This window comes from Palaemon carinicauda, chromosome 15 (assembly GCF_036898095.1).
Source record: "Palaemon carinicauda isolate YSFRI2023 chromosome 15, ASM3689809v2, whole genome shotgun sequence".
Lineage (NCBI taxonomy): Eukaryota > Metazoa > Arthropoda > Malacostraca > Decapoda > Palaemonidae > Palaemon > Palaemon carinicauda.
In genome coordinates, this window is record NC_090739.1 from 6,824,724 (window position 1) to 6,850,944 (window position 26,221).

At 35.4% G+C, this 26,221-nt stretch overlaps 1 protein-coding gene across 11 annotated transcripts in view; it reads right to left on the reverse strand.

Moving 5' to 3' along the window:
* Window positions 1-26,221, reverse strand: part of LOC137654461 (microtubule-associated serine/threonine-protein kinase 3-like) — an 82,048-nt gene that overhangs the window by 33,947 nt on the left and 21,880 nt on the right. For 6 of the 11 annotated variants that reach the window (XM_068388106.1, XM_068388105.1, XM_068388111.1 and 3 more), the window contains exons 1-4: window positions 9,142-9,641; window positions 7,615-7,726; window positions 5,397-5,542; window positions 4,913-5,139 (exon numbers count right to left, since the gene is read on the reverse strand). In XM_068388106.1, the coding sequence (XP_068244207.1) occupies window positions 4,913-5,139; window positions 5,397-5,542; window positions 7,615-7,726; window positions 9,142-9,597 (941 nt within the window). In that variant the 5' untranslated portion in view covers window positions 9,598-9,641. Of the gene's footprint in view, window positions 1-4,912; window positions 5,140-5,396; window positions 5,543-7,614; window positions 7,727-9,141; window positions 9,643-12,042; window positions 12,394-26,221 lie in introns of those variants that run through there. The other 5 variants (XM_068388112.1, XM_068388109.1, XM_068388113.1 and 2 more) reach the window with 4 other exon arrangements.

Below are 26,221 nucleotides of genomic sequence, written 5' to 3' on the forward strand. Positions count from 1 at the left end.
CCAAGCTCGGATGGAAAATGCTCATCAATAATCTTCATAAACAGGAATTAGTATTAAGGACTGATATTTAGGGTTTTACATTACAATATACTATGTGTGTATATATATATATATATATATATATATATATATATATATATATATATATATATATATACACATACTGTATATACATACACACACATATTATATATATATATACATATATATATATATATATATATATATATATATATATATATATATATATACACACATATATGAATTACATACACATACAAAGATGTATGTAAATAGGTACAGGTGCTCCTTTACTTACAAAAGGGTTACATTAAGGCACTCACGATAACCTTGAAAAATCCTACCTCAAAAAAAATACCTCTCCTACTGAACATCAGAGCTTTGCCTAACCATTCAAAATTGTGTTAGGAATACTTGTGGTCAGCAGTTGGGGAACCCATCTAGCACAAAACCTATTCTAAAAAATTTGCTGAACACCTAATGTACTTAATGTAGTATTGAAAGAATTCTCATCTGATTTAGCTATCTATCTTAAAAGTACACAAGACCATTTGCAATAGCTTACACAGCTTGAATACTTGTGCTAAGTCTTTATTATACTTAAATTTTGAATTACCTTAATTTCATATTGAGAGAATTTCCGAGTTCATAATATAATGCCAATCTTAGCAACCATTGGCTAATCTGTGATAACCAATCATGGTAGTCAGGCTAATGCCATCATGTAAATGCTCTTTACTGGAAGTTCTAATAATCACTTGAGTTAAGAACAATATTGTCATTTGAAAGCAAGATTTAAGTTGTAAAGATATTTTCCATTAATGTATTCAATTGAAAGTAAACTATGCCTGAACAATGTGTGAAGCATTAAATCTAAATTACTTAATAAATGGGGAAAATGTTTAGTGGTATTCATCAGTTTCTCTTGTTTCTGATGTTTCATAAGAGCTGGTCTGTACAGTGCAATGTATTGTCAATATCTGTTGAAGGCATCGGAACATTAAAAAGATTTTATTTTTTGTTTTGTTTCATTTGTTGATGTCGGCTACCCCCCAAAATTGGGGGAAGTGCCTTGGTATATGTATGTAAACTAGCACAAACCTCTTTAGGAGATAAATTTTGAATGGCCAGTAATCTTTTCTTCAATAAACATTTATCTGCCCATCAACTGTTAAAACCTGCTTGTAGTTGTTATCCATTTCCCCTGCAACCCCTATACCACTACTGATAGCAGCTAATACATCAGTTGAATTCTTTGCAGCAAATACTTATGGGGCCTCGTTTCTTTCCTTTCTTTTTTCCTCCAGTTAAATTAACTCTGAAAAGTTCTCAATCCTAACTGCCTACTGTATTTAGAAAACTCTCTATTTATCCAATTCTAGATGATTCATAAACACTAAAATCCTATGGATTTCATCTATAGTAGCCTCTTCATTAAGAATTTTAAAATTAATAGTAGTGTATTGTACTGCTGTATTCACACATCTTTTTATATTTTGACTTGCACTTTATGGCTTATTCCTATGCTGCAGCAAAGTTTCGGACCATGTACCTTATGTTTTAACCCTTCTAAATTCTAAGGGGCTCAGTCAATTCAATAGCACTAGAACAACCTTATGGGCTGATGTTTTTGACAGTAAGCACAGTAATGAGATATTCAATCTTCCTAATTCCTACCTTCCTGGAGATTAACTATTTAGGTGTTAGGTACCATGATATTAAAATGCTTTTATAGGACCTTGATGCTTATGGAGGAGTAGATGAAAATGGTATTTTTTTTCTTTTAAAGACAGCCGGGTTCTTAGCTCTTAAGTTGTCAGTTATTTTTCACAAGTTAGCAAGATGTTCTTTCTGCACTTGCTGAAGAATTGGTATAGTTACTCTTTTAGGTAAATGTGTTAATGGTACCTCTACCCCTCGTGATTACTATCTAATTTCCAAAAATTCATTATCATCTACATTTTTCAAAGTAAATTGGCTAGACGTCTAAATAAGTCCCCATTACTTTTCATACTTTAAATAAGCTTGTTGCAAGTATAGAGGATGCTACTCTTTCTGCCTCAATTCCATCTCCAAAATGTAAACCTGTGGTTGATGAATCCTTTAATAAGAGACCTAGCTAAAATTAGTGCACGACGCAAATTAGGAGGGATGGAGTTGAACACTAAGAAATCTACAGGCAAGTATGATTAAGTAGGTTAACAACAGTGGCTACTAATCATCCTGATCTTTCAATTGACAATGTCTCTATGCAAAAAAATTTAAAATTCTCGGAATAATACTCAATTATGAGTTTACTTTCAAGCAATATCAAACTTGTTTCTTCTTCATTTGTGCATAAAAATCAGCATATTGAAAGTCTATAAAGATTTTTTGTCATCAATCTATCCTGAAAAAGTTTTAATTCTTTTATTCTGCCATATTTTGAGCAATATTCTCATGTCTGGTCTTTAACAGCTTACTCTCATTTTGAACTTATTAGACAAAAGATTGCGGTCTATTAAATTCTTTATCTCTGATCTAGATATTAACCTATGGCACCATTGTTCAGTTATTTCTATGTGCATGTTGCAAGATTCTTCATAATTGACACATTTATTACATTTAAGACCTTCCTAGACTGTCTGACCCTACATGTAGTACAGTACAAAGTATGCAGTTAATACTATAACTCTTGCCTTCTTAATCAAAGTTATAAAAGCTTTATTCCAGCTATGACCAGATTGTGAAATGATCTTCCTAATCTAGTAGTTAAATCTGTGAAGCTTCAGAAGTTCATACTTGTTCTGAAAGCTTTTCTGATGAATAACTTGACATGACTCCATTCATAAATATATATATATATATATATATATATATATATATATATATATATATATATATATATATATATATATATATATATATATAATAAATGTACCATTCTATTTTAACATTATTAATCTTAAAATACATTATAATTTTTCATTAAAGGAGGGGTGCTTTTCCAGTTGGATACCTTGGGCTTGTAGCATCCTGCTTTTACAACTAGGGTTGTAAATGGGCTGGTAATAATAATAATCAGATCAAGACAACACAAGAAAGTTTAAACATGATGAAATACACATCCGCAACAAAAATATTCGTTTAAACTTAAAAATAAAATCCCTAAAATAAGGAGCATGGAAAAGGTTGATGCTGTGGTTTGTTTCCCTTAAACGCATATCACAAATGTGGGAATGGATCAAAATAAAAAGTCTACGACAGTACTAGATACACACTGAAACTCTAACAGCCTAACTCAGGAAAATCCTGAGTTGAATGGTTGTAAGTAAAGACGATTCTGCAAGGAATATTTATACTACTGTATAAGCATATACACATCAGTAGTTCCCTATGAGACACAAATGTGGTGTGACAGAACAACAGGCAAGCAGGGTCAAGGAAGAAGGATGGTGTATTCTCATATCTTACTCAAGTGTGGAGATGCACAGCCAGGCCAGACTAGAACCGCATAAGGTGAAGAAAAATAAACCAAAATTATTGGTTAAGTTAACCAAAAAGATGATGTGTGTGTGCCACTAAAAGCAGCATTAAAATATCAGCTGGTTAAGCAAGTGAGGCAGCTGTCAAAACAGTACAGAAGTGGCTCATTTACCCAAAAACAGAGCTTGAAAGTAAAATAGAAAAATGATGGCAGTAGCATGAGAAAAATAAAATATGAAATTATTAACACTTAATCAATAGACAAGAAAACAAAAACTGAATAGTTTCAACAATTCTGTAAGGGCACTTCATAAAAATTCAAGACACCAGACAAAAGAAATTCTTTTTTCCTCAACACTCCATAGAGGTAAAGATAACTTGAAAAATTTTTGATTCCTTGTTGTAAGTGTGATTAGAAAAAAAAAAGAGGAATACTGTGTTAAGTGGCAACATTCGCAGATGGGATGGGTTCATTAGATTTCTTCAGAAGCAGGTCTAAACATTTTCCTTCACAGAGTAATCATTTTCCAAGCAAAGGGGAGGGGAGGGGATAAAGAAGGAATACAGTAATATATATGAATAGTATCTTGAACTGCCTTAGGTGCCACACATTAGGTAATTCAAAAATATTTTTTTTATCTATCATGATTACAGCCATGGGTTCAAGGCAGGTTAGAGGAAAAGGAACACTTGGTGATCTTCACATAAAAAATATAAAAGATTTGGGCCTTGGCCAAAAATAAAAAGTGAAATGGGCCCACTAATAACTAATCTTCTACTTTTGGATACAATTAACATCCATCAAGCACTACCTAAACAGGAAAATTCTAACCTATTTAAAATGGCTAATACCTCTTTTGCTCAAGCTGAGAAATTTTTTTAGTATCTAACAATTCTTTGTATCTCTGAGAAAAGGAAATCAGATCCTATTTTCCTAGAAAGTAATTTAAATCAAACTTTCTTGACATCATCTTGGGTCATGAAAATCTATTCTGATAAATCTAGAAAATTGAAATAAGAATTTGTATATTGCATAGTGTCATAAAGGTTGTTATGAGGATACTTTATTCATGACAGTAAAGTAAAAAGCATGTTGGATTGCTGATGAGAATTGAACAATCCAACATATTCTTCTAAATAACAAAAATAAAATCTTTATCAACATGACCCCCAAGTAACATCAGTCACATATTTTATCTTGTTGGAAAACCACCAGAGTCCTATAAAATAAATACTTGCATTGTAATGAACATACTACTTACAAAGAAACCATACCTTTAAACCCAAGAAACATTGGAGTAATAAAAAAGGAGTTAATTATAAATTCAATTCATTCCTAGCTAAAAATATGACTGAAATTGATTGCAATACAATACCCTAAAGCAATATAGTACAGCATCTGCAAATAGTGTAGTTTGTGGCATACCTGAGGGACCGTGAACGAGGACGATTCATGGGAGAACGACGACCATCATCATCGATGGATGGGTTACTCTCCCCAGAGGAGAAATGACGAACGTGAGAATGTCGAAGCTCCTCGACAGCAGGAGAACCAGTGGCGGAAGCTGTGCCAGGCCCGGGAGCTTCACTACCGCCACTCGCTCCTGCCACAGCTCCTATCTGGTGTAGTCTTTCCTGACTCGAACACTGAGACTAAAAAGAAAGAGCTCACTTAATTGGTGCCTTTTTTTTTTTTTTTTTGTAAATTCCATAAACATTCAATAACTTATGCATAAATAAATTCAACCTCTAAATAAATTGGGATTTTTACTTAGGTATAAAGATATAAAAAATTACATTTATCTTACAAAATAAATACTGTTTGCAAGTATGCAAATTCTACCTTATAATTTACCCATTAACACTACACAAGCTCTAAATTAAGGGTGTGGTACAAGTATGCCACTTACAGATACGTTAGAAGACCCGGGAGTAGTTCCATATCCTGAGGAAGGAAGAGATGCCACTGACCATCGGCGCCCATCTCGACTCTTAACAGGGGCAAAGGCAAAGTGTTGCAGGGGGGACATATTTCTGGGAGATTCCATAGGGCTACCTGGTAACACAAATTAGAGAATGTAATAACACTGTACTACAGCATAAAGATTGATACAGTATAAGAAATAACTGTTAATATCACAAATTCTTTTAAAGTAATTTGTATTTTTCCTAGCTATACAAACAAGAGTCCTTTACTTATGTATGTATTTATGTAATAAGGAACAAAGAAATGTGTACTCGTACAGTAATCCCTCGGCTATCGCGAATGTTCCATTCTAGGACCCCACCTCATCAATAACAGAAAAACCACAAAGTAAAGACAGAAATCTACAGTACATATTTTTTCATTAATGTACTTTTTTTTTTTAATTTTCATATTTTTATTTTCTTCATAAATCTAATATTTTATAAACAATCCTAACAATCTTATAGATCTATTACATATTCTTAAAACAATTTTTAAGCTAAATTTCCTTTTAACATTGACACATCCATACATATATGTCAATGAAAAAATTTAAATCTGAACAATAATGTATGTACTACTCGGCCAGACTACGCCTTTGATTACGGTATACTATAATTTATTTATAGCTGTGTGCATTACTAACGATACTATTTCATCAATTCTCTTTTGCTTCTTTTTTTAACTTACGATATATTGAACTAGAAGTTGGGATAAAAATTATAGTTTATTAAAATTGGGGCTCATAAAACAAATTCGCATGATATCCGAGATGTGATAAAATCATTTTTATAGTTGAAATTTTGGGGTTTTACATTATGTGAGATCACAAGTTATACTGTACGAGTATACAGAGTACATTATTACTGTAATTTACTTTACTAATTTTTAGGCTTAAAAATTACAATTTTAAAACAAATAAGTAAAATATGTCATCAGAAATCCGCGATATAGATTTATATTATACATATACAGTAATATATTTATGAATCTGCGATGTAACGAACAAGCGATAGGTAAACTGCGATATGGTGAGTGATTACTGTTCACCAAACTCTTACTGACCAGATATAGGTTTGATGAGAATTTTCTAAAGCTATGCTTTTACTTTATCTTGGTTTTGAAAAATAAATGGTACAAATTGCAATATAAAGTTAGCCAAAACTAAAATTTCTATTCTTTGATATTAATGAAGACAACATGAGAGAGAGAGAGAGAGAGAGAGAGAGAGAGAGAGAGAGAGAGAGAGATTGTCCATTTAACATTGTATTTATTGTTCACAAAATAAAATAAACTTCTTTTACTGATATTGTCAAAGACCAAGTCTACCTGGGTTGTCCAATCTTCAAAGATGGTAATACTGTACTTTTTTTGGTTGTCCAATCTTCAAAGACTGTAGTGATTTTAACAAAAGTGTAATCTCGAGAACACCTAATAATTCATTCTACTTTACTCTCTTACAATAATTGTTACTAATGGATAATTCTAAGCTCTGTTATGCATGCTTTAGCATCATATACTATATTTCATGTAAGATACTTTTACAAACACTGAAATTGAGATGCTTCTTTGCAACTTTTAAATTTATATTTGGTCAATAATGCCTACAACCTAAATTGCATATGCATACTAATCATAAATTATCTTTAAACAAATATTCAAGGTCTACACTTGACTTTCAAACAAATTTTTTTTTTCTAATTTCAGTACCTTCAAAGGAGTAAAAATGACAATCCTTTATTCTGCTTCACTAAAGTTAAGTAGTTAAATCTTTACATATTGTAGCTGGAATCTAATAAGACATAAATAAATACAAACTATTGACAGTTTAATTCAAATTCTAATTATTTTTACACGATTGGAAACTAAAATGTTGAAAAACTGGAAAATGTAGTTATACTATTAAAACAACTAACCACAATATTCATGCATAACTCAAATGCAATGTATTTCTTTTAATTACCCTATTCTTCAAATAACCCGACTTAGTTTTACTTCAATGCATGACTAGTCTCAAGCCTATTTAAAATTTGTTGATATATAATAATAAAACTTGATCTCAACATTATACATAACTACTGTACCCATTTTTAAGACGCTTAAACCCGCAATAATATTGCACTGATGAAATCACATAAAATCAATTCCAAATGCGAACATACTCTGACTAAGGGGTGAGTGGCATCGTGGGAGAGTTGGAGAGGTTGTAGCAATGAAACTCTTCCTCTGACATGGAGGCACCCGGCTTCCCCGACGTACCAGACTCAGTTCCTTCTGTAAAGCAAAAACATAACAAATAAAATTAGAAACTTAGAAACATTACCTCCTGCATAACCACATCGAAAATCAATAAATACATTTTCAGAGCTGGTGTTCAATCACTCTTTGTACATTTGGTCTAAGAGAAAAATTATAGAGTAAATGTGTAAGACAGATCATGATCCGTACATTGTCCTACCACATTACAAACACAGCAATGAAAAAATAAATACGCCATATAATAATGCTAAAGAAAATGGGTTTTCTCGGGGAAAATGTTATGTACAAATATCTGATAAACGCCAATAGTAACAATGAACACTTCTGACAGAAGAGTTTTAAAGGTTTGATTTTTAGTATGAAAATTACACAATTAACAGCACATCACTTCCGTGATATGCAAGGTATGGAACAAAGAAAAATAGATATCAGTTTTAACTGTAAGACAATGAGCTATTGAGATTTCAATAACATAGGATTCATCAGACAGACATATCAAAAATTTAAAAAAAGAAAAAAACGTATTTCATTAATTTCTAGCACAGTGATTTAAAATGCCTGGAACTGTATTCGACCTGTCAGGTACTTTAATATCGGCAGTTCACTGAAGAAGTGATTTCCTTGTGCGGTTTACGGAAAAGCGGAATTGGGAAAACCACCTTGAGACAAACATACCACGTAATGACATTCTGATTGCTGAATCAACGTTAAGATCTTATCACCTATGATTAAAGAGGAACATGGCATGCGAAAGAAAAATATATTAATCGTCCACTTGAGAGTTTTAAACCCTACTGTTTTTTGGGGGGAAGCATTAAGACAAAACACATGCTATAATATTAAAACCAAATAACCAACCCCAAGGTTGTTTGCCTTTACACTAAAAAGGATAAGTACTTCCTTAATTGGCTCCCAGTTCACGCAGGAACTCAAAAGAAAACAAAACCCATTGGTTGGGCAGTTAAAGTCAAACAAACGTCTGTGTAAGTTTCCCAAACATGCATGAATAACGACATTTTCTTAATGAGACCACAGGGGATTTTTTTTTTACGTGAAGATCGCGATTTGGCTGTACTGCACAACCGATGTCAACAAAGTTTGGCCTATCCGTAATGAAGGATATGTATTGAATGCTATTTTCATTACACGAGCGGAAGGGGGGTGGTCTCGGAAAAAAAGGAAAAAAACCTTTACAATGATTTGTTTAAAAGTCCTTGAATTTCTTGCACAATTTCTTATAAGTTATATACATATCGTTATAATTTAAGGATGGCAATTCCGGAATATCCCTGATTAAACCATACAAAAATAACTGAGAACACAATGAAAATAGTTAGGCGACATAGCGATGAAAACACATCACTACCTTACGTGTGTGTCAAGAATTTTAACAGTGAGAGTTCGTTCATCACACTGTTAAAATCATATACCTTGAAATGCATAAGAGAAGTGACAGGGAGGGGAAGATGAAGGGCCGCCCTTGAGGCAGCCTGACGAAGCGTTGAATCCGAGACGGAACGGGACATCCCACGCCCTGTCAAACCCATGCCCGCAACGACCGACTCTGCGTCGATGGCACGGGGAGGTCTCAGGGGCGGCAGCTGATCGTCAGCCTCCCCAGTCACACTCGACCCGCCACCTTCACCAGGCACAGATCCCGACCGCACCAGTGGAGAAGGCCCGTGGGGCAACGTGGGCGTGTGGGCGGCCATGGGAGTGGCGGGGGTGGAACTGGGGTGCTGCTGCTGGTGGGGGTTAGGGTGAGGAGGATGAGGGTGGTGGTAGTAGTAATGCTGATGCCAAGTGCCCCCCATGCAGTAGGCGCGGATGGGCGGAGGACCCAGCACTGGGGTGGGTACCGGGGACGGCCGGCCGCCCACCACCATCACCGCGGTAGGAGAGGAGGGCGGGGTCCCATGAGGGCTGCTGAAGAAGGTACAATACATCAGACATAACACAAAGCCTAAGCCCAGAGGAAGAGCCTGCAATAACGCATGACGTAGCCGGCGACGGAAATTTTATTTATCAAAATTAGTAAACGTCTAATATGGCGGCGACTTAAATTTTTATCCATTTATTATTGCAAATAAAACATTGAAAAACACGAAAATTTTCTCAAGAAAGTTTACCTGATGGGGGGAAAATTTAAATTTTAAAAAACACTACTATGGTACATACACTTATACATTTAGGGTGTTGAGAAAGAATGGTGAACCACGAATGGTCCCCGCATCACTTTATAGATGCTTTAAATGAACAGCAAACTTTCAATAAAATAAAATGTGAAAATCAGATATTCAGTAATATTATATGAAAGTCCTGTGTGGAACAATTATCCATATGATGCATATTCCGGCTTGCGCATAATTGTGTTCCATACCAACCTATAATGGAACATCACTTGGTGCAATGGATACATAAAAATTTTCGATAAGCACGAATGAATCTTCACGGTCGTGATGATAACTTTAAATAAATTACATAGTTTTGTACAAGCAAATTTATCTATAAATTTGGTGTCAAAAGCAACCATATGTAATAATTCATCAGTAGGTTCACCATTAAGACAATCTCTACAATAGAGCTTAGGTGGAAATATGCAAAACTAGGGTAAAAAAATAAAAAAAACTTGTGTTCTTATGATTCAATTATGTATAATTTCGTAATCAAACAAAAATTCAAACAAATATACTGGATTCACGTGTTCTAAGCAGTGAAAGAATTCGTTTGTTTATGTACCTAAATAACCATAAGCTAACGATGAAACTTTTTATCAAAACATCTTAGTAATATTAATTTCCACTAACTCTTCTACCACGTGCAAGATTGAAATTCATACCACGCCATAACGATGGCAGACTTATTCAGGCAGGCAATTAGATACCACATTTACTTTGACAATTGGGCAATATATTTACCTTAATCTAGCGGGGGGTAGAGAAATGACTCCCTAGAAGTACAAGTATATGAAACTGCACATTTTGATAAATTGGAATATTAGTCCGCTAAACGTGGTTTTTTGTGGATGATTTAGCAGCCTGCAGATACACTTATTAGAATGATTTAACTCTGATGAAGACACTTAGGTTATGAAAGAGAGATCTCCAAAAACTTCAATGTTGGAATGAAAGAGACCTCCAAAAACTTCAATGTTGGAATGAAAGAGACCTCCAAAAACTTCAATGTTGGAATGAGAGGTGGTTGATAGAATTTAATACAGACAAATGTACAAAAATGCACATTGAATATAAAAACCCTGAAACTTCTTACCAACTGAAAGGTAGAGAATTAAATCAACAGAATCTGAAAGGGACCTATGGGTTCTCATTGCAAAGGATTTAAAGCCGCCTAACATATTGGCAGCATAAACGCCTTCAAGAGTAGATTAGATGATAACTGGAATCCGAGCAAATAGACTAGTCAACAGCGGATAAAAATTTCTTTTATAATAGAATTAAGGCAACATCTATCATTTTTTTTTTTACATAAAATTATTGAATTTATTATTATATAGTTTAGCAATAATTGGGATGCAGTACCCACAGAGACGGAAATTCTGCATTCAATTGAATACGTTATTTGATTCATAATGCCCAAATTGTTAAAACCACAAATATAAAGTTGCAATGTTCAATGTTTAATAACATATGTTGCGGTAGGACCCAAACAAGACAGCGTTATTCTCTCATGATATCAAATACACTTTATTATGGAAGAATTCACGAGATTAAGCGTGCACGAGGAAACGCGTAATACACAGTACATTAATGAAGCATAAAAATAAACATACTATTGTTACTCAATATTATATATTCAATCCAAGATATTAAGCCGAGGCAAAATGTGGCTAAACGTTACTAAAATTCTCAGAATTTCACCATTCTTTCTATAAAAAAAAAGGCCCTCGATTAATGGGCGCGCGCGCGCGCGCACACACAAACACACACTGCACTGACATTTCTTGTTAAATTAAAATATATATTTTCTTCATTGGGTATGAATCAAATAAAACCAACAATCCAATTTAAAACAATAATAACAAACAAACAAAGGACAAACTCTTCACTGTTAGGTTGGCAAAAGTGGGGAAAAATAACTGTTCCATAGACAAAAATTCTGGAAGAAAAAATCGAGACCCAAGATCACGAACTAAAGAAATCCGTAATGAACTACTGACTGGGAACATACACAAAGTTACGTCAAACCAATCAATGCTGTCGAAAATCGTTAATTGGCTATAGCGAGAAGATTAGGGACAAGAAGGTATCCAACAAAAGGTTAAGCACCAAATCCAATCACGAGAAAAGGGGGAAGGGAAAAACCTCCCTTACCTGGTACCGACCACATGAGTATGGTCGAAATCTGAAGAGATGTTCGAATGCCCTTGCCAGGGCAGTAGTTTCGACCGGTTCAAACACATTTGGAACTTCATAGCAAACACCCATTTCTTTCGCCTGGGTTTGCAGTTATCTTCTTGTTGATATGTCGATAATGAATTTTTCACTTGCTTTTGTAATTCGCTAAGAATTGCTTGTTTCTGATTTCCAGGGACGTATCAAATTTGCAAAGGCAACAATTGATTACACGATTTTCAAAAACAATTATTTTCACAGTTCCGATCCATTTTTAAAGTACCAATAAATTCTGTCACAGGAAAAACACTTTCCGTTATCAAACAAAACATGCCTGTAATACCAGAAACAATTTAGTTGATAGCGGCGAAAACACTAATACTATTAGAGTAAAGTAAAAGTTCATGTATTTGAATAGCATTGCTGACCCATCCCTCCATCAAGAAAAATAATCAACTACCATATCCAACAATGGAGACTATAAAACCCAATCCCTGCTTTCTTGCCCTGGAATGGGCCCCATTACAAAAAGGTCACGATCGAATCAACGAGATTCCAGAAATCCTTACTGTATCTTGTGCTTCATTAGTTTTCTTCAGAGAGAAAGGTTCCAGATAGTAATTGATTCAATCAGATATGGTGAGGATCACCTTAAGATACTGCTTAGGTCAGCATAGGCATTCGGGATTTTTTTTTCCCTTAAGGAATGTGCCACTGCTCCTTTCCTGACCTGGTACGGGAATCAAAAGCACATTACAGTTTAACTAAGGCCGAGTCCAAGTCTTTTTATCCCAATAAAATAAAAATGGACACTAAGAACGAAATACGGATGGTGAATATGGTTCCATTCCTATCCTCCGTAGGTAAGTGGTAGTCTGGCAGCTAATAAGGAAAAGAAATTAATTACTTTCATTATCTTCTAACTGTGGGAGTAAAGCCTTTTTAGTTCAATTTCCTGAGGACAAAGCTCTCACCTATTAAGATTTCCTTGTACTTTTTTGTAGATAGTGAATCTTTCTTAAAGTAGCTTGTTCTTGGTTTCTTTACCGAAACATCGTTTTGATTGCCATGGACGAAACTTTCCACCGAATATAGCATCTGAAAATAGTTCTTACCAATAAAATCGTTACGCCTTAAATCAAACGTCTTGAGACCTAATAATCAATACGAGAGAACATCAAGACCGTACATCTCTAACGAAAAATAATCTAGAAATTAACTTACTGGCCTATAAGTTATGCTTTAAGGCAAAATGACCTACATAGCTTCCTGGTGAGTCATTCCGGAGGCTGCTTATCTAGACTTGTCTAATCTTTTTCACCCATAAAACTGAGCCAAAGAAAAGTAGTATTACACGAATGACTCACAGTCATTATCATTCTCTCCTAACACCAACTGCCTCCCACACCACCCCTTTCCATAAACCCTCCCTGCCCGTCTACACAGACAAGACACACTTTTACTGTTATCCCAACCACCTGATTTGCACACTCATCCAACCAACCCAAGGTTTCCCTTGTCTGTTTGATCCTCCAAATGTGTGGTAAATGTGTGGTAAACTGCAAGAGCGTTAACAATTTTATGCAATTTTCCTGTCATTTGTGAGAGAGAGAGAGAGAGAGAGAGAGAGAGAGAGAGAGAGAGAGAGAGAGAGAGAGAGAGAGAGAGAGAGAGAGAGAGAGAGAGAGAGAGAAGGGGTCATCTGCCTTTCACCCCAACAGGTACTTCCAAAGATAGGCCTAGCCTCACAAAAAAAATATCTTGCCTTTCACCGCCCCAGGGGTCGAATGTCCAACCTACATCCTTTAAAGCCAAGGTGGGTGGGTATCTTTTGCAATCCATCCACTAAAATGGCACCTCCATCATATTCAAAGAATATCCGAGGTAAAGTCCACCGAAGACAAAGATGGAGTCAGTAGATTTTTTTTTTTTTTTTTTTGCCATGGCAAAGACCCGCTGCCCTACGTTATCATCTCAATATGGTTTTTATATCAGTCTGGTTAGCAGGTTAAATGGTAAGACATGAGAGAGAGAGAGAGAGAGAGAGAGAGAGAGAGAGAGAGAGAGAGAGAGAGAGAGAGAGAGAGAGGTCAATTTCAGGCTATTTTTCGAAGGTGTGTTTTAAACAATTCTTCATCCAAAGGCAGCAAAGCCACATTACCACAGGTTAATTTTTCATTCTCATCACATAAAAACACACAACACCTTTACAAATAAACATATCCCTACTACAGATAACCGAGCCATTGACTATTGAAAATGAATTAATCATTCTTGCCATCGTTGTCCACAGCCAGCTAGTCGGTCCTCAAGCCTCTCCTAATCAGGGCCAACTTCCCATATGGCACCTTCCATGGGGCACTCTAGTGAATTGGAAACAAACTAAAGCATTGCATAATTCAAGTATGTGTGATACCCATTGATATTCAGTATAAACCACAGTTCAGTGAGTAGATGAGCAATATGGTAATCACACTCCAGTTAACGGTAGATTGCTGTTGATAAATTTTAGATTTCTCATGATGACAGGATGAATCAGATCCTAAACGAGCGAGAAACCCTTCGGTGTATCTGTCAATCTACTTATTTTCTTGTTTTATTATGGTATTTACTAGATACGCATATAAATGCAATTATCGTGTAAATAAAACTTAAACTTTGGCTATTAATGCAAACCTGTACAAACTACTTTCGCTTGCACAACTTTGCTGCGCGCAATAAAAGAATTGTAATTTACCAGCCAGTAATAAAATAATACATTATTATATGCACACAAATACATACACGAATATACCCAAAATCAGGAAACCCAGTTACACCATTACTTATTAACTCTATCGAATGCTCTAATTGTTTATCAACGCAAAGATTTCTAAATAAAAAACATGTCCTTTATAAAGTTTCAACCTTATAATATAAAAACTATCGCTGAGACCCAATTTACCCCAGAAAAATTGGTTGAATGAATGTTTTCAGTTTTCATTCCCTATCTCCCTAGGAGCAAAAGTCAAAATTGCACGTTTTAAACTTAAGATTCACTTCCAAATCCCAAAGTACTAATGTCTGACTTCCCTACCGCAAAATCTACGCTATGTATCAGCAGACCAGTGACCCATGAAGGGGGTTGAGGGAGAACAGATACTTTCTCTCGACCTATTCGCTGTAACTTTCACACGATTCAACTACACCTCTCGTTCCAAAGTACATACAAAAGAGATTAGCTACGTAACTTCAATTCACCGAGGGTAAAATTTCAAATATAGAAGACATTCCGATAAATAAACAATTTGTTTACCTGCAACGTACACTTTTCGGCCGGTTATCAAACTTCATAAAAACATGCATATAGCAGATATGACTGTCAATAGATAGATGGACATTTTAAAAACCCCAGTAAATGTATGTTCTACAACACAATAAAGAGGAGATAAATTCAATAGCATTAATAACATTTAAAACAACGTAAATAGCTACTCATGATCTGTTTACTTAACCTGAAACTAAAGGTTGGGTCTCTCAGTTCGTTTGACCCTGGATCTTTTTCGGATATGACTCATACCAGTCTCGCTACCCAACACCCTCACCCCCTACGATCACACATATCCGACAAGTCCTCCCCCCCCCAACGTACGAATCATTCTCCAATCCAGTCCCAGCCCACCCCCCACACAGCCCTTCCACCGCAACTTCACACATGAACTCAAAACAGTTCATATGGTCTATTGCGCAAGTATTCGAAGAGAATGAATCATTGCTTCATCTCTATTCTCGATAGAGAAGAATATGCACTAGTTAATAGCTTCCTTGCACGCTCGGAATCAAGAATGGAAATTTCGAAGTTTTCTTAACACCTTGGACGTCCGTTTTCTATAGTCAAAGCTTAAACCAGTTATTTCAGGTAGGAGTATGGAATATTTTCACAAACAATGATGGTGTGTGTATATATATATATATATATATATATATATATATATATATATATATATATATATATATATATATATATATATATATATATATCAAAACTAGATTCAATGATACCCCTGGTGGACCCCAAACTTTCACTATATCAAAAAATACAAAGTAATTACGACATTGCATCATCATACTTTCGTATGTTGCCTAAAAAAATATATAAACTACATAAAAAAACTGATGAATTAAAATTCTACGACACAGCCATTACTTGGATGAAAAAGTAATTATGAATGAAAACCGGTTTTAGCATAAAGTTACTTTAAAAAACAATGTACTTTATGTACTTTACGTATTGAGAGAGAGAGAGAGAGAGAGAGAGAGAGAGAGAGAGAGAGAGAGAGAGAGAGAGAGAGAGAGAGAGAGAAAGTTACACAGTTGATGATAAAATACCAAACAATACAAATGAAAAGTTAAATATAAACTAATGGAAAATGGGTCAGAAGGTGTAAAAAGAGACAAGAAACTGAAAATTAATATGAAAAACCTTGATAAAAGCATCCTTTTCAAATATTTCGACAACATGAATACTTCGTAATCACTAAACAGTCAAAGAAACACATTAAAACACACAATTGCCTTTTTCCAATTAGAAACAAGAGCCCCACCAGGTGAGACTGCTCCACATTTCTAAGAAATGTTCATCAGAGATATTTTCCTTTTAATCCAGGCTCAATGTTTCGGGTTTCCGAAGAAAAGTGTGCCTTTACACCGAAGAAAGGAACGGTCCTTCCAAGACATTCCGAGAAGCAGAAGTCTCCTATTACAGCTACGCTTTCCTTTTTTATATGCCTTTCAGCATCGCATCTTATCCAGCTTCGACCCACCTGCCACTGGACTAACGTATTTATACGACTAAAAACCCCTCTCGATACTCTTCAAACAATTATTAGTGCCTTTCATGAAGAGCCTAGAGTCATTAGGAAACTTAATACAGAGCCTAAAAATTATCAGTCAAGAAAAAAAGAAAAATACACGTAAGAGGGGAGATGAATATCAGCACGCCTGCAAAGCGAGGAGGCTTAGCCTACTTCAAGATCCTTCCGTATTTTATAATCATGATACGATGATATATATGTATGCACATATATATATATATATATATATATATATATATATATATATATATATATATATATATTATATATATATGCATATATATATATATATATATATATATATATATATATATATATATATATATATATATATACATACACAGTATATATATATATACACACAATGAGATATCACCTAAATTAAAGATGATCTAACAAATAGGATAGTTTTTTCTTTTTATTGACCATGCTTCACCTGGAAACCAGTGTTTAAAACGGGTAGAAATTAATTCAAATAATTCAGCAAAGACAAGAAAAATATACCACGTGCCACACGTCGAGATGATTAATTTCTTGGAAGCCTAAGATAAAAAAAAAAAAGGAGCGAATGAAAGCAATGTGCTCGTCACTTAGGCAAGGCTCAGCACGGCAAATCGAGAACCTATACATCTGAGACATATTATAATCTCTTAAACATATCCTATCGATATAAAATTAGATACCATAAATCTATCCAATAAAATAAATTGTCTAATAATCTTATCAATTATCCAACCAAAATCAGTGAAATTATTAACCCAACCAAAATAAATTATACCTTAAAATATAGCTTTGAGAGGGCTTATACTCAATTTGTCTATATTGTGCGATAAAACTAGAATCAGTAGCAAATACGTTTACGAAAGGGTGAGGATGGATACAGCCTTTTGATTTTTCTATAGATGATTGTCATTATTATCAAAAGGAGAAAATGTGTCGAAGATATGTAGATTGTGGAAAATGACCAGGAACCCTGGCAAGCCATGTAGCTAAAAAAAAAAAAAAAAAAATGGGCCGCCAAGTGTCACATAACATCGAAACGACATTGGTAAAGACAGGGACCAGTATGACGACATGCTTGTGGGGAACTGGGAGTGGAGTAGAAACAACCATGAACCATCGGACGGAGTGGTAGGGTTGTATCGGCGTTAGTAGCAGCAACGGTGTGTTGGTAGTGGTCAAGTGTGTGGTAACAAGAGCGTAACGTTACACTCACCCTCCACCACCTACACCCACTTCACCCCTCTATGACACCTAAACCTAACCGTATAAATACCCTCGACATAAAAGAACACATCTCGCCTATAGTAGGCCAATTTCTACGCTCTCGAAATCGACCATGCGAGACACTCGAAGATTTATGAAAAAAATGTCTACGAGATGATTAGCCACTTTCCAAACAAACTCTGTGCAACCTGCACAATTTAAGTCTAGCGCTCTTGGCACAATGACTCAACCATAATATCCGACCCCCACCGTCTAAGCCACATTTGGGTACACGTACCCTTTACCTGGCCTCTCGCCCCTTAAAACCTACAATTTTGCTTGTGATAATCTTCACAATTGCCAGATTAAAAATTTCGCACGAACATTGAGAGAGAGAGAGAGAGAGAGAGAGAGAGAGAGAGAGAGAGAGAGAGAGAGAGAGAGAGAAGAGAGAGAGAGAGAGAGAGAGAGAGAGTGTTCTCCGGTTCTTACAACGATATCCGTATCAAAAGACATGTTCCTCATATGGTTTCGGGCCCACCCGGACAACTTTGCAAGAGTGACACATAAAGCCAACATTTTACAAAACAACCGGGTAAGCTTTTAAGTGCAGCATGTGCAAAAATTGGCAACCTCTTGTAAGAAAAATATGATGGGTAACTAAACTTCCTCGTAAAATAAAATTTACTTCATTAACGAGCATAAGAAGAAAAACAAATTACTGGATGAATTCTGTCTATGACTCCAAGTAAACTGTCACTACATTTTTGTATTCTGCGGACCTTTAAAGGTAATTTGAGACAGCATTCATCAATTCTGACAACCGATTCTATCATCTAACATGTCACTTTACTAAACACAAATAGACAATTTCAAAGGAAAGTATGTACATTTCCCAGAACTAAAACATAGATACTATTCAACAAAACACTATATTTTTTATTTAATAGATTAAATTATCTAGCTACCTAGGTACACACAAAAGATTTCAGTGTCCCGTTTCTGGAGAGTTTCATAAAGTTGAAGACATTTTACTTGTTTAGAATTGATAAAATAATCAGCAATTAATCCCCCCCCCCACCACCACCACAAAAAAAAAAAAATCTAAGTCAAATCCGTTAAAACCAGTAAATGAGAAAAATACCTATGAAAATAAAACAAAAATCTTATATCAAAGCAATTGGTCTGAAACAATCTCCCTCTATCTATTCCCAGTAAGTGCCACTTTTGCAATACATTTCATTATGCAACTGAGATTCAGGTTTCGTCGTCACCGAAACAAGATGTTGCTTGTCATTTTAACGAGATAACGATATTTCCGAGGCACTCCCTTGTCTTGGATACGTGCCGCTTGAAAAGGTCAGGGCTCGTAAGTTTAATAAACTTATCCACATTCCAACTATTAAACCTACCTAGTAAAATGAAAAAAAAAATCAAGCTTTATAGTATTGTCTTTTCTCCAGTATAAAAACAATAACGTAAACTTTAAACATGCAAAAAAGTAATGTGATGTTTCGTCGATGTGATAAACAATCTAACTTTCTAAAGCTTCACAAACAATTTACGGCAAAAAAAATGCTTAATTGGCATATTACATTATGGTTCTATATACATGCAATTCCGTTGTCAATGAGTAGATTAGAATTATCTACCGTAGATTCAACTCTAATTTAATCTGAAAATAAATGAGCGATGTTATGAACAACCTCATTCTATATTCTACATTTCCTTTGCTTATTGTATTTGTATATGGACTTGATAATAATATTACCATAAATTTACGAGGATAAAAATTGAATAAAAAATATTTCCAAAACCTAAAAATCCTATGAATATAAACAAGGCAGTCTTTATATATGGTATGAAATTGTAAAAAAAAAAAATCCACTTAACATAATCCAAACCTATCCGTTACACCATCAACCACAAAGAAATCCTACTACTCCATATCAAATTCCTTTATCTTGATAACTTTTCTTCAAAAAGAAATAGAACCATACGTTACGTAATGCTATTTCAGACATCCTTTTTAGTGGATAAATGGCCGAAATAAACTACGTAGCATTATTCAAGACGATCTACTGGAAGATAAGGTACATGGATAAAACGCAAAACATAATTCAAGGCGATTTATTAAGAGAGAAATTAAAATTTTATCTTTTCCTCCGCTCCTAACAAACTTAGATATGCTTAACAAATGAACCCCCGACACGACGTAGTTGAAAAAAAAAATATTAAAAAAAAAATATATATATCAGGGGCCCTCGTTTTACATAATGACAGTAGAGACCTATCAATTAACAATAAAATTGGATTCATGAATGAAGAAACTGAGAAACAAGATTCCTATGTCTTATCAAGAGACTCGAGAGGAATAAGGAGATGAGAAATGGTAATACGAGAGGAGAGTCACAACAGCTGTGGACACATTAGAAACGCAACATCCCCTTGTTATTCCGGCTACTTAATCTCCATCAGACTACACTTTGTTTTATCTTTTTTTCTCTTTATTGTTGAGGGGGAATTTACGGGTTATTGTTGAACACGATAAGCAATATGACGAACGATTTGTCACAATTAGTTTCATTTAAAATGAGTAATCAACAAATAAATTAAATTCTTTTATCATGGATTATCCCGGTTCCCTTTCAAAATTTATAACGTGATCAATGAGCATAGTGGGAATGAATCTGAATCCTACCGTGATGAAGCATATTTCACCTTCGTTACAGCAACGTGGAACATTATATAAGACGACGACACATTTACGACCATAAAAAACCCGCACCAAATGGTCCCTTATTTGGTAATACCCTCAGTAGGAGACCTCGACGTAAGCCCCGATACCACTTATACAACATATCTTACATTTTTTTTTCTTATTTCTACTCAACATGACACTTGAAAAAGGCGCGGTAGCGATTGATTGAATAAGAATTTCCTAATGGCAAAACAATTGAAAATGCTTGAAATGCTAACATCAAATTAAAACCAATTCTCCCTGAGTATAAAACTTGAATGGTTTGTTTCTTCATGCATTACATGATATGACAGTTACAGGTGAAAATGCAACAGATGGCGATTTGAGAAGTGTAAGTGTTTAGAAAGAAAGCCCTTTTGGATGTTTTTCCAAGTTGCTACAAACGGAGTTCATTTGCAAAGCCACGAATGAGGCCTAGAGTATCACATCTGAAATAACGAATATCGAAGGAAATGCAGAATGAAGTTATCGAAACCAGAGTATCAAGATATACAGGAACGCGTGAAAATCTTACAATACTAACTTCAAAAAAAGAAAAAAGAAATTTTATATATATATATATATATATATATATATATATATATATATATATATATATATATATATATATATATATATATATATATATATTTCTTAAAATTCATACCTTTACGCAAATAATTATGTCTATAATTCAAAGGAGGAAGATTTCAATGTCAAATCTTTCAAACATCATGCCCTAGACGAAACGTTTAATCAATCGGTCACGTCCTTCAATCAAAAGGCAGCACCACCTTCAACACGACTGACAAGGTAACGCATTCAAAATGTTATCCAATTCTTCGAAAACACAAATCATTCCCAACCTTCAATTTGTATGGTTGTGTAAAAAAAAAAAAATCTTATGGGAGGTCACAGGAAGGAAACCTCCCCCCCTCCCCCCCCCCTCTCTCTCTCTCTCTCTCTCTCTCTCTCTCTCTCTCTCTCTCTCTCTCTCTCTCTCTCTCCTTTGTGAGTGAAGATTCAGATTCAACAAAATTCAAGTAGCACCCGCTAAAAATTCAACATTCACGAGTTTACAGAACCATGACTACTTTCTCTTTCCTTCCCAATTTCACCCGAAAAGAAGCTCGTCTCAAAGGCATTAACTTCCAATTTATACAGTATATTTTCACCTCAAGTAGGAGTTCTACGATTTTTAAAATGGGACAACTTGCATTTCTTTTTTAACTGCATAATTCTTTCAAAAATTTCTCCATCACGGTAGTATTTCCCTTTCAATGTAATTTTGAAAACATCGCGAAACCATTAATCACATATACAATTATACAAACATACAATAAATTATATATATATATATATATATATATATATATATATATATATATATATATATATATATATTACGCAAGACAAAGAGCATCTAACAAGAAATTGACAAGTTTTAATAGGGGTAACATAGGTAAAAGTCATTACTAATAAGAAACGAGAGTTGCAATCCTACAGATCATCATTTGGAATTAAAGCCCCTTTGGACAAAAGCTCTGTCTATTGCTTAAAAACACGTCAACCGGTCCGGTAAAATAAATGAATCGAGACCACTTTCACACCAAAAAATGTATTAACTCGATTCATCAATTATCTAATAATTGTAAGACTGGACTATCAAACTTTCCCATACTTAGTTCAGCAATGAAAATTAAATCACAAAATGGCAAACTAAGACAAAAAAAAATGAACAGAATTCATACTTTCAGTTTTTTAACAGAAGAATAGAGAACATAACGACTGGGTTAGTGGATCCTACAGACCATTAGGGCCTTGTTTTTTAGTAAGGAATGTATCAAGCCCACCCGATACCCGAGGTCTTCGAGACCTCATTTCCGCCAAACCACTACCCTTAGTGGTGAGAGTAAGGAGGGGTTAGAGAGGTTCTAGAAGGCTGGGTTAATAAGAACCTATAATATAGCACAGTTTCTTTTTTTCCTTTACTTCTCCGTTTCTCCTCAGCCTTCAACCTCAATCATAGATTGTGTGTTGGGAAGGGGGAGGGGCAGGTAGGCGACACACTTCTGTCTCATTTATCAGAGTAAGACAATTGGGGTTTCGGCAATCCCTTCTTCGAAAGTTGGTATTCTTCCCACTCCCATAATTAAAGTCTCGCCTCCATTTATCCCCAGGTAGATATAGGAAACAAGTAGTCTTAAGCCAATTTAGAAAAGCAAGATACTTAATTTCAGTGCATGAGTACTGCTTACTTCCCGTGTGTAATCTTTTACCATCGTGGGAGATCCAAGGGTCGTTTGGAACCCGATACTTAGCTGGGGTCCATAATGATTGGCCTGGACTTAAATTGCCAATTAAGTTGAGCAGTGTTAAATATTTTGTGTATGCATTTCATTAATGTAGGAGTACTAGTGACACAAAATTGATGTTCTATGCCGCCTAGATCAAAGAAAATAGGCAAAAGTGTGATGAAAAGGAATATCAAATTACCCTATTAAAACATGTCACGTGTATTATATTCTTAAATCTAACGTTTAATCTGAACGTGTTAGTTTACCGTATAAAAAGCTACACCTAAGTGCACACGACTTAAAAAAAAAAAACACTTACAAGAAAACCGAACACCCCTCCACAAGTGAAATGCGTAAAAAAAAAGGTACACTCCTGACACTTCGGACCAAGATGCGTTTTGTAGACCTTGCGTTTTGTCCCATCATTCAGAATCCGAAAAGGTTGGACTGTGGCCTGTGGGGTCACCAATCACCACTACTTAAAATTACCAGTCCACAAAACAAAGTCCTTCCAGGTCGGTGCTTCAATCCCCGAGACAAAATAGCCCATCGTTCTCTGTACTGAGCAGAGTAAGCAGATTTTTTTTTTTTTTTTGGGGGGGTGTAACAATATGAAAATGATAAACCGTCTTAAGATGATACCAAGACATACACTAAAGCTGGAAATAAGTCAAGGACGGCTCTAGAAACTAAGGGGTCTGACTAGACGGACAAGAAGTGGGAGGTATAATTCAAGTCCGACAGGCTAAGTATGAAAGAATACGAGAATGGGGGAAAAGAATTGATCCCCCATTCATGGGGTGCCTCTATATTGGCCTTGGGGTGACCAGACCTTCGCGCACACCGTTAGATTTCATACAACACAACCACTTGTTCCTTAAGAATGACAATTTAAGAGGTGGCGTATAAAACAACGAAAACAATAACATATTGGAAATCGAGTGATTGCACTGAATACCTCAATATTTTAACGTGGATAAACGCACATCCAAAGAAAAACTGAGAAACGAATTGTTGACGGATAAACACCGATGGCACTTAAATACACAGGTAAGTAACTAAATAAGTGGTCATGAACAAACAACCCACCAAAGTCACATTCGGTAAAGGTGTGAATCATCCCTTGATGAACAGCCACCTTCTTGCCTAGACACGTCGGTTTTTCATCAACACGGCGAACTTTGACCCGTTGTTGATTCAGTTGTCAACCATCACTGGCTTAGCAACTATCTGCCAAACCTTAAAGACAGGATGGTGCGCACACACCCGATTCTAAAGGGACATATACATAAATGGTTTGAATTAAAACCCACAGAGAGAGAGAGAGAGAGAGAGAGAGAGAGAGAGAGAGAGAGAGAGAGAGAGAATCCTAAACAGTTCGCTGTGTAGGAGGCGGACAGTGACTCATTGCAGGGACAAAGCGTGAGATACAAACTGGAAATGATTCTATCTCTCTCTCTGGCACAGGTCTACTAAACAAGGAATCCTTTTACGAAAGATCTCAATGAAATCGGTCCCCATGGGAGAATGTCAGGGCAAATGAAAATTCCCCCCTCTTAATATGTTTAAAAGGGAAGTTAGTTCGTTCAAAATAGGGCGCATTTTAAATGGAATGTTTACTATATTTGTGAAGTTCGGTTTTGGAATTATTCCATCTTCCGCAAACCACCTTCTAACGTAACGGAAGTGTCCACACCACTGGCCCAGATACTTTGCATCTACTGCACTAGCATTAACACAATCTAAAGATACTTGTGAATACTTAAAAATTGCATTGCTGAGCAGTAAGATCACCAACCACCAAGAGTAAGTATCAACAAGACAAACATTATATCCCACTGAATCCTCTTTCCGAGGCAATAAGATCTTACAACACGCTACAGATACTGGCTGTTTGCTACTGCTTTAATGCAGCGTGACAGGTCTCTTCGTAAACTAGTCAGATCCCACTATTGTTGGCCAAAAAATTCGTGAAACGAGACCTTTAAAGACAAGTCTTAGATATTAAAGATAACCATCGAAATTATCTAGGTTACAGACCTACATTCGATGTAAACCAAAACATGAAATGGTTAGAAAAAAAGGAACCACAACAAAACAGACAATAAAAACGTTCGACTTTAAAGTCAACAAACTATAAAACCAAGGATGTAAGAGAGCTTTGCCTATAAAATTGTAAAGGGGGGATGAGTGCATCTGGTCCAGGCATTTCAACTTCAACCTCATTCGTTGAAAGGTGGATAACAATTTACTTCCACGAAAGGAATGTCACCAAGAGAAATTTAACACCAAATGAGCACTTTTCGAACATACGTACCAATTGTGAGCAGGGAATTTTACACTATAGAAGAGATATTTAAGACATGGCGCAAATGTTTTAAGAATCATTCCTATAGGCTACACCAGTACTATTACATTTTCCAATATATATGATTCGAGTGTGTAATTTTGCATTTCGAGCAATGTGCACACAATGATCCCTCACTCACAAAATATACAAAGAGTGTATTCACAAATACAGAAATATACACAATCTAAAGAAAGTAGAACTAATGCCAGCTGTCCTCCAGCCAAGTGGCAAATAACAGGGGCATCATCACCTGCCATCATCAAGCTGTCACCCACTTCCACCGATTCTCAGTAATCAAACGTACAACCATTGTGGTATCGTCCTCCTTGCTAAAGGTAAACAATCCTTCATGATAGTTATATTATTAAGAAGAAACACACAAGCATTGTATGTACACAGTACGTACTTCAAATACCAAGAAATAGAGGCTGAAGGAGGACAGCTAAGTCCCAAGAGGAGTCTTGTGAAATGGGTAAACAAAGGGGAGATGAAGAATAGTATACCAAAGAAGAATAAAAGACATTAAGTGGGCAGGGAAAAGGGAGGGTGCGAGGAACCTCGGAGGAACGTACCCCAAATACAATATAAGGCTTCGTCGAAGGATGGGGAGGAGGAAATTCTTGGAGATTAATCCTCCTAGAGGAAATTCGTTGCCGTGAGGGAGGGGTATGAATCATACGAGAGAGAGAGAGAGAGAGAGAGAGAGAGAGAA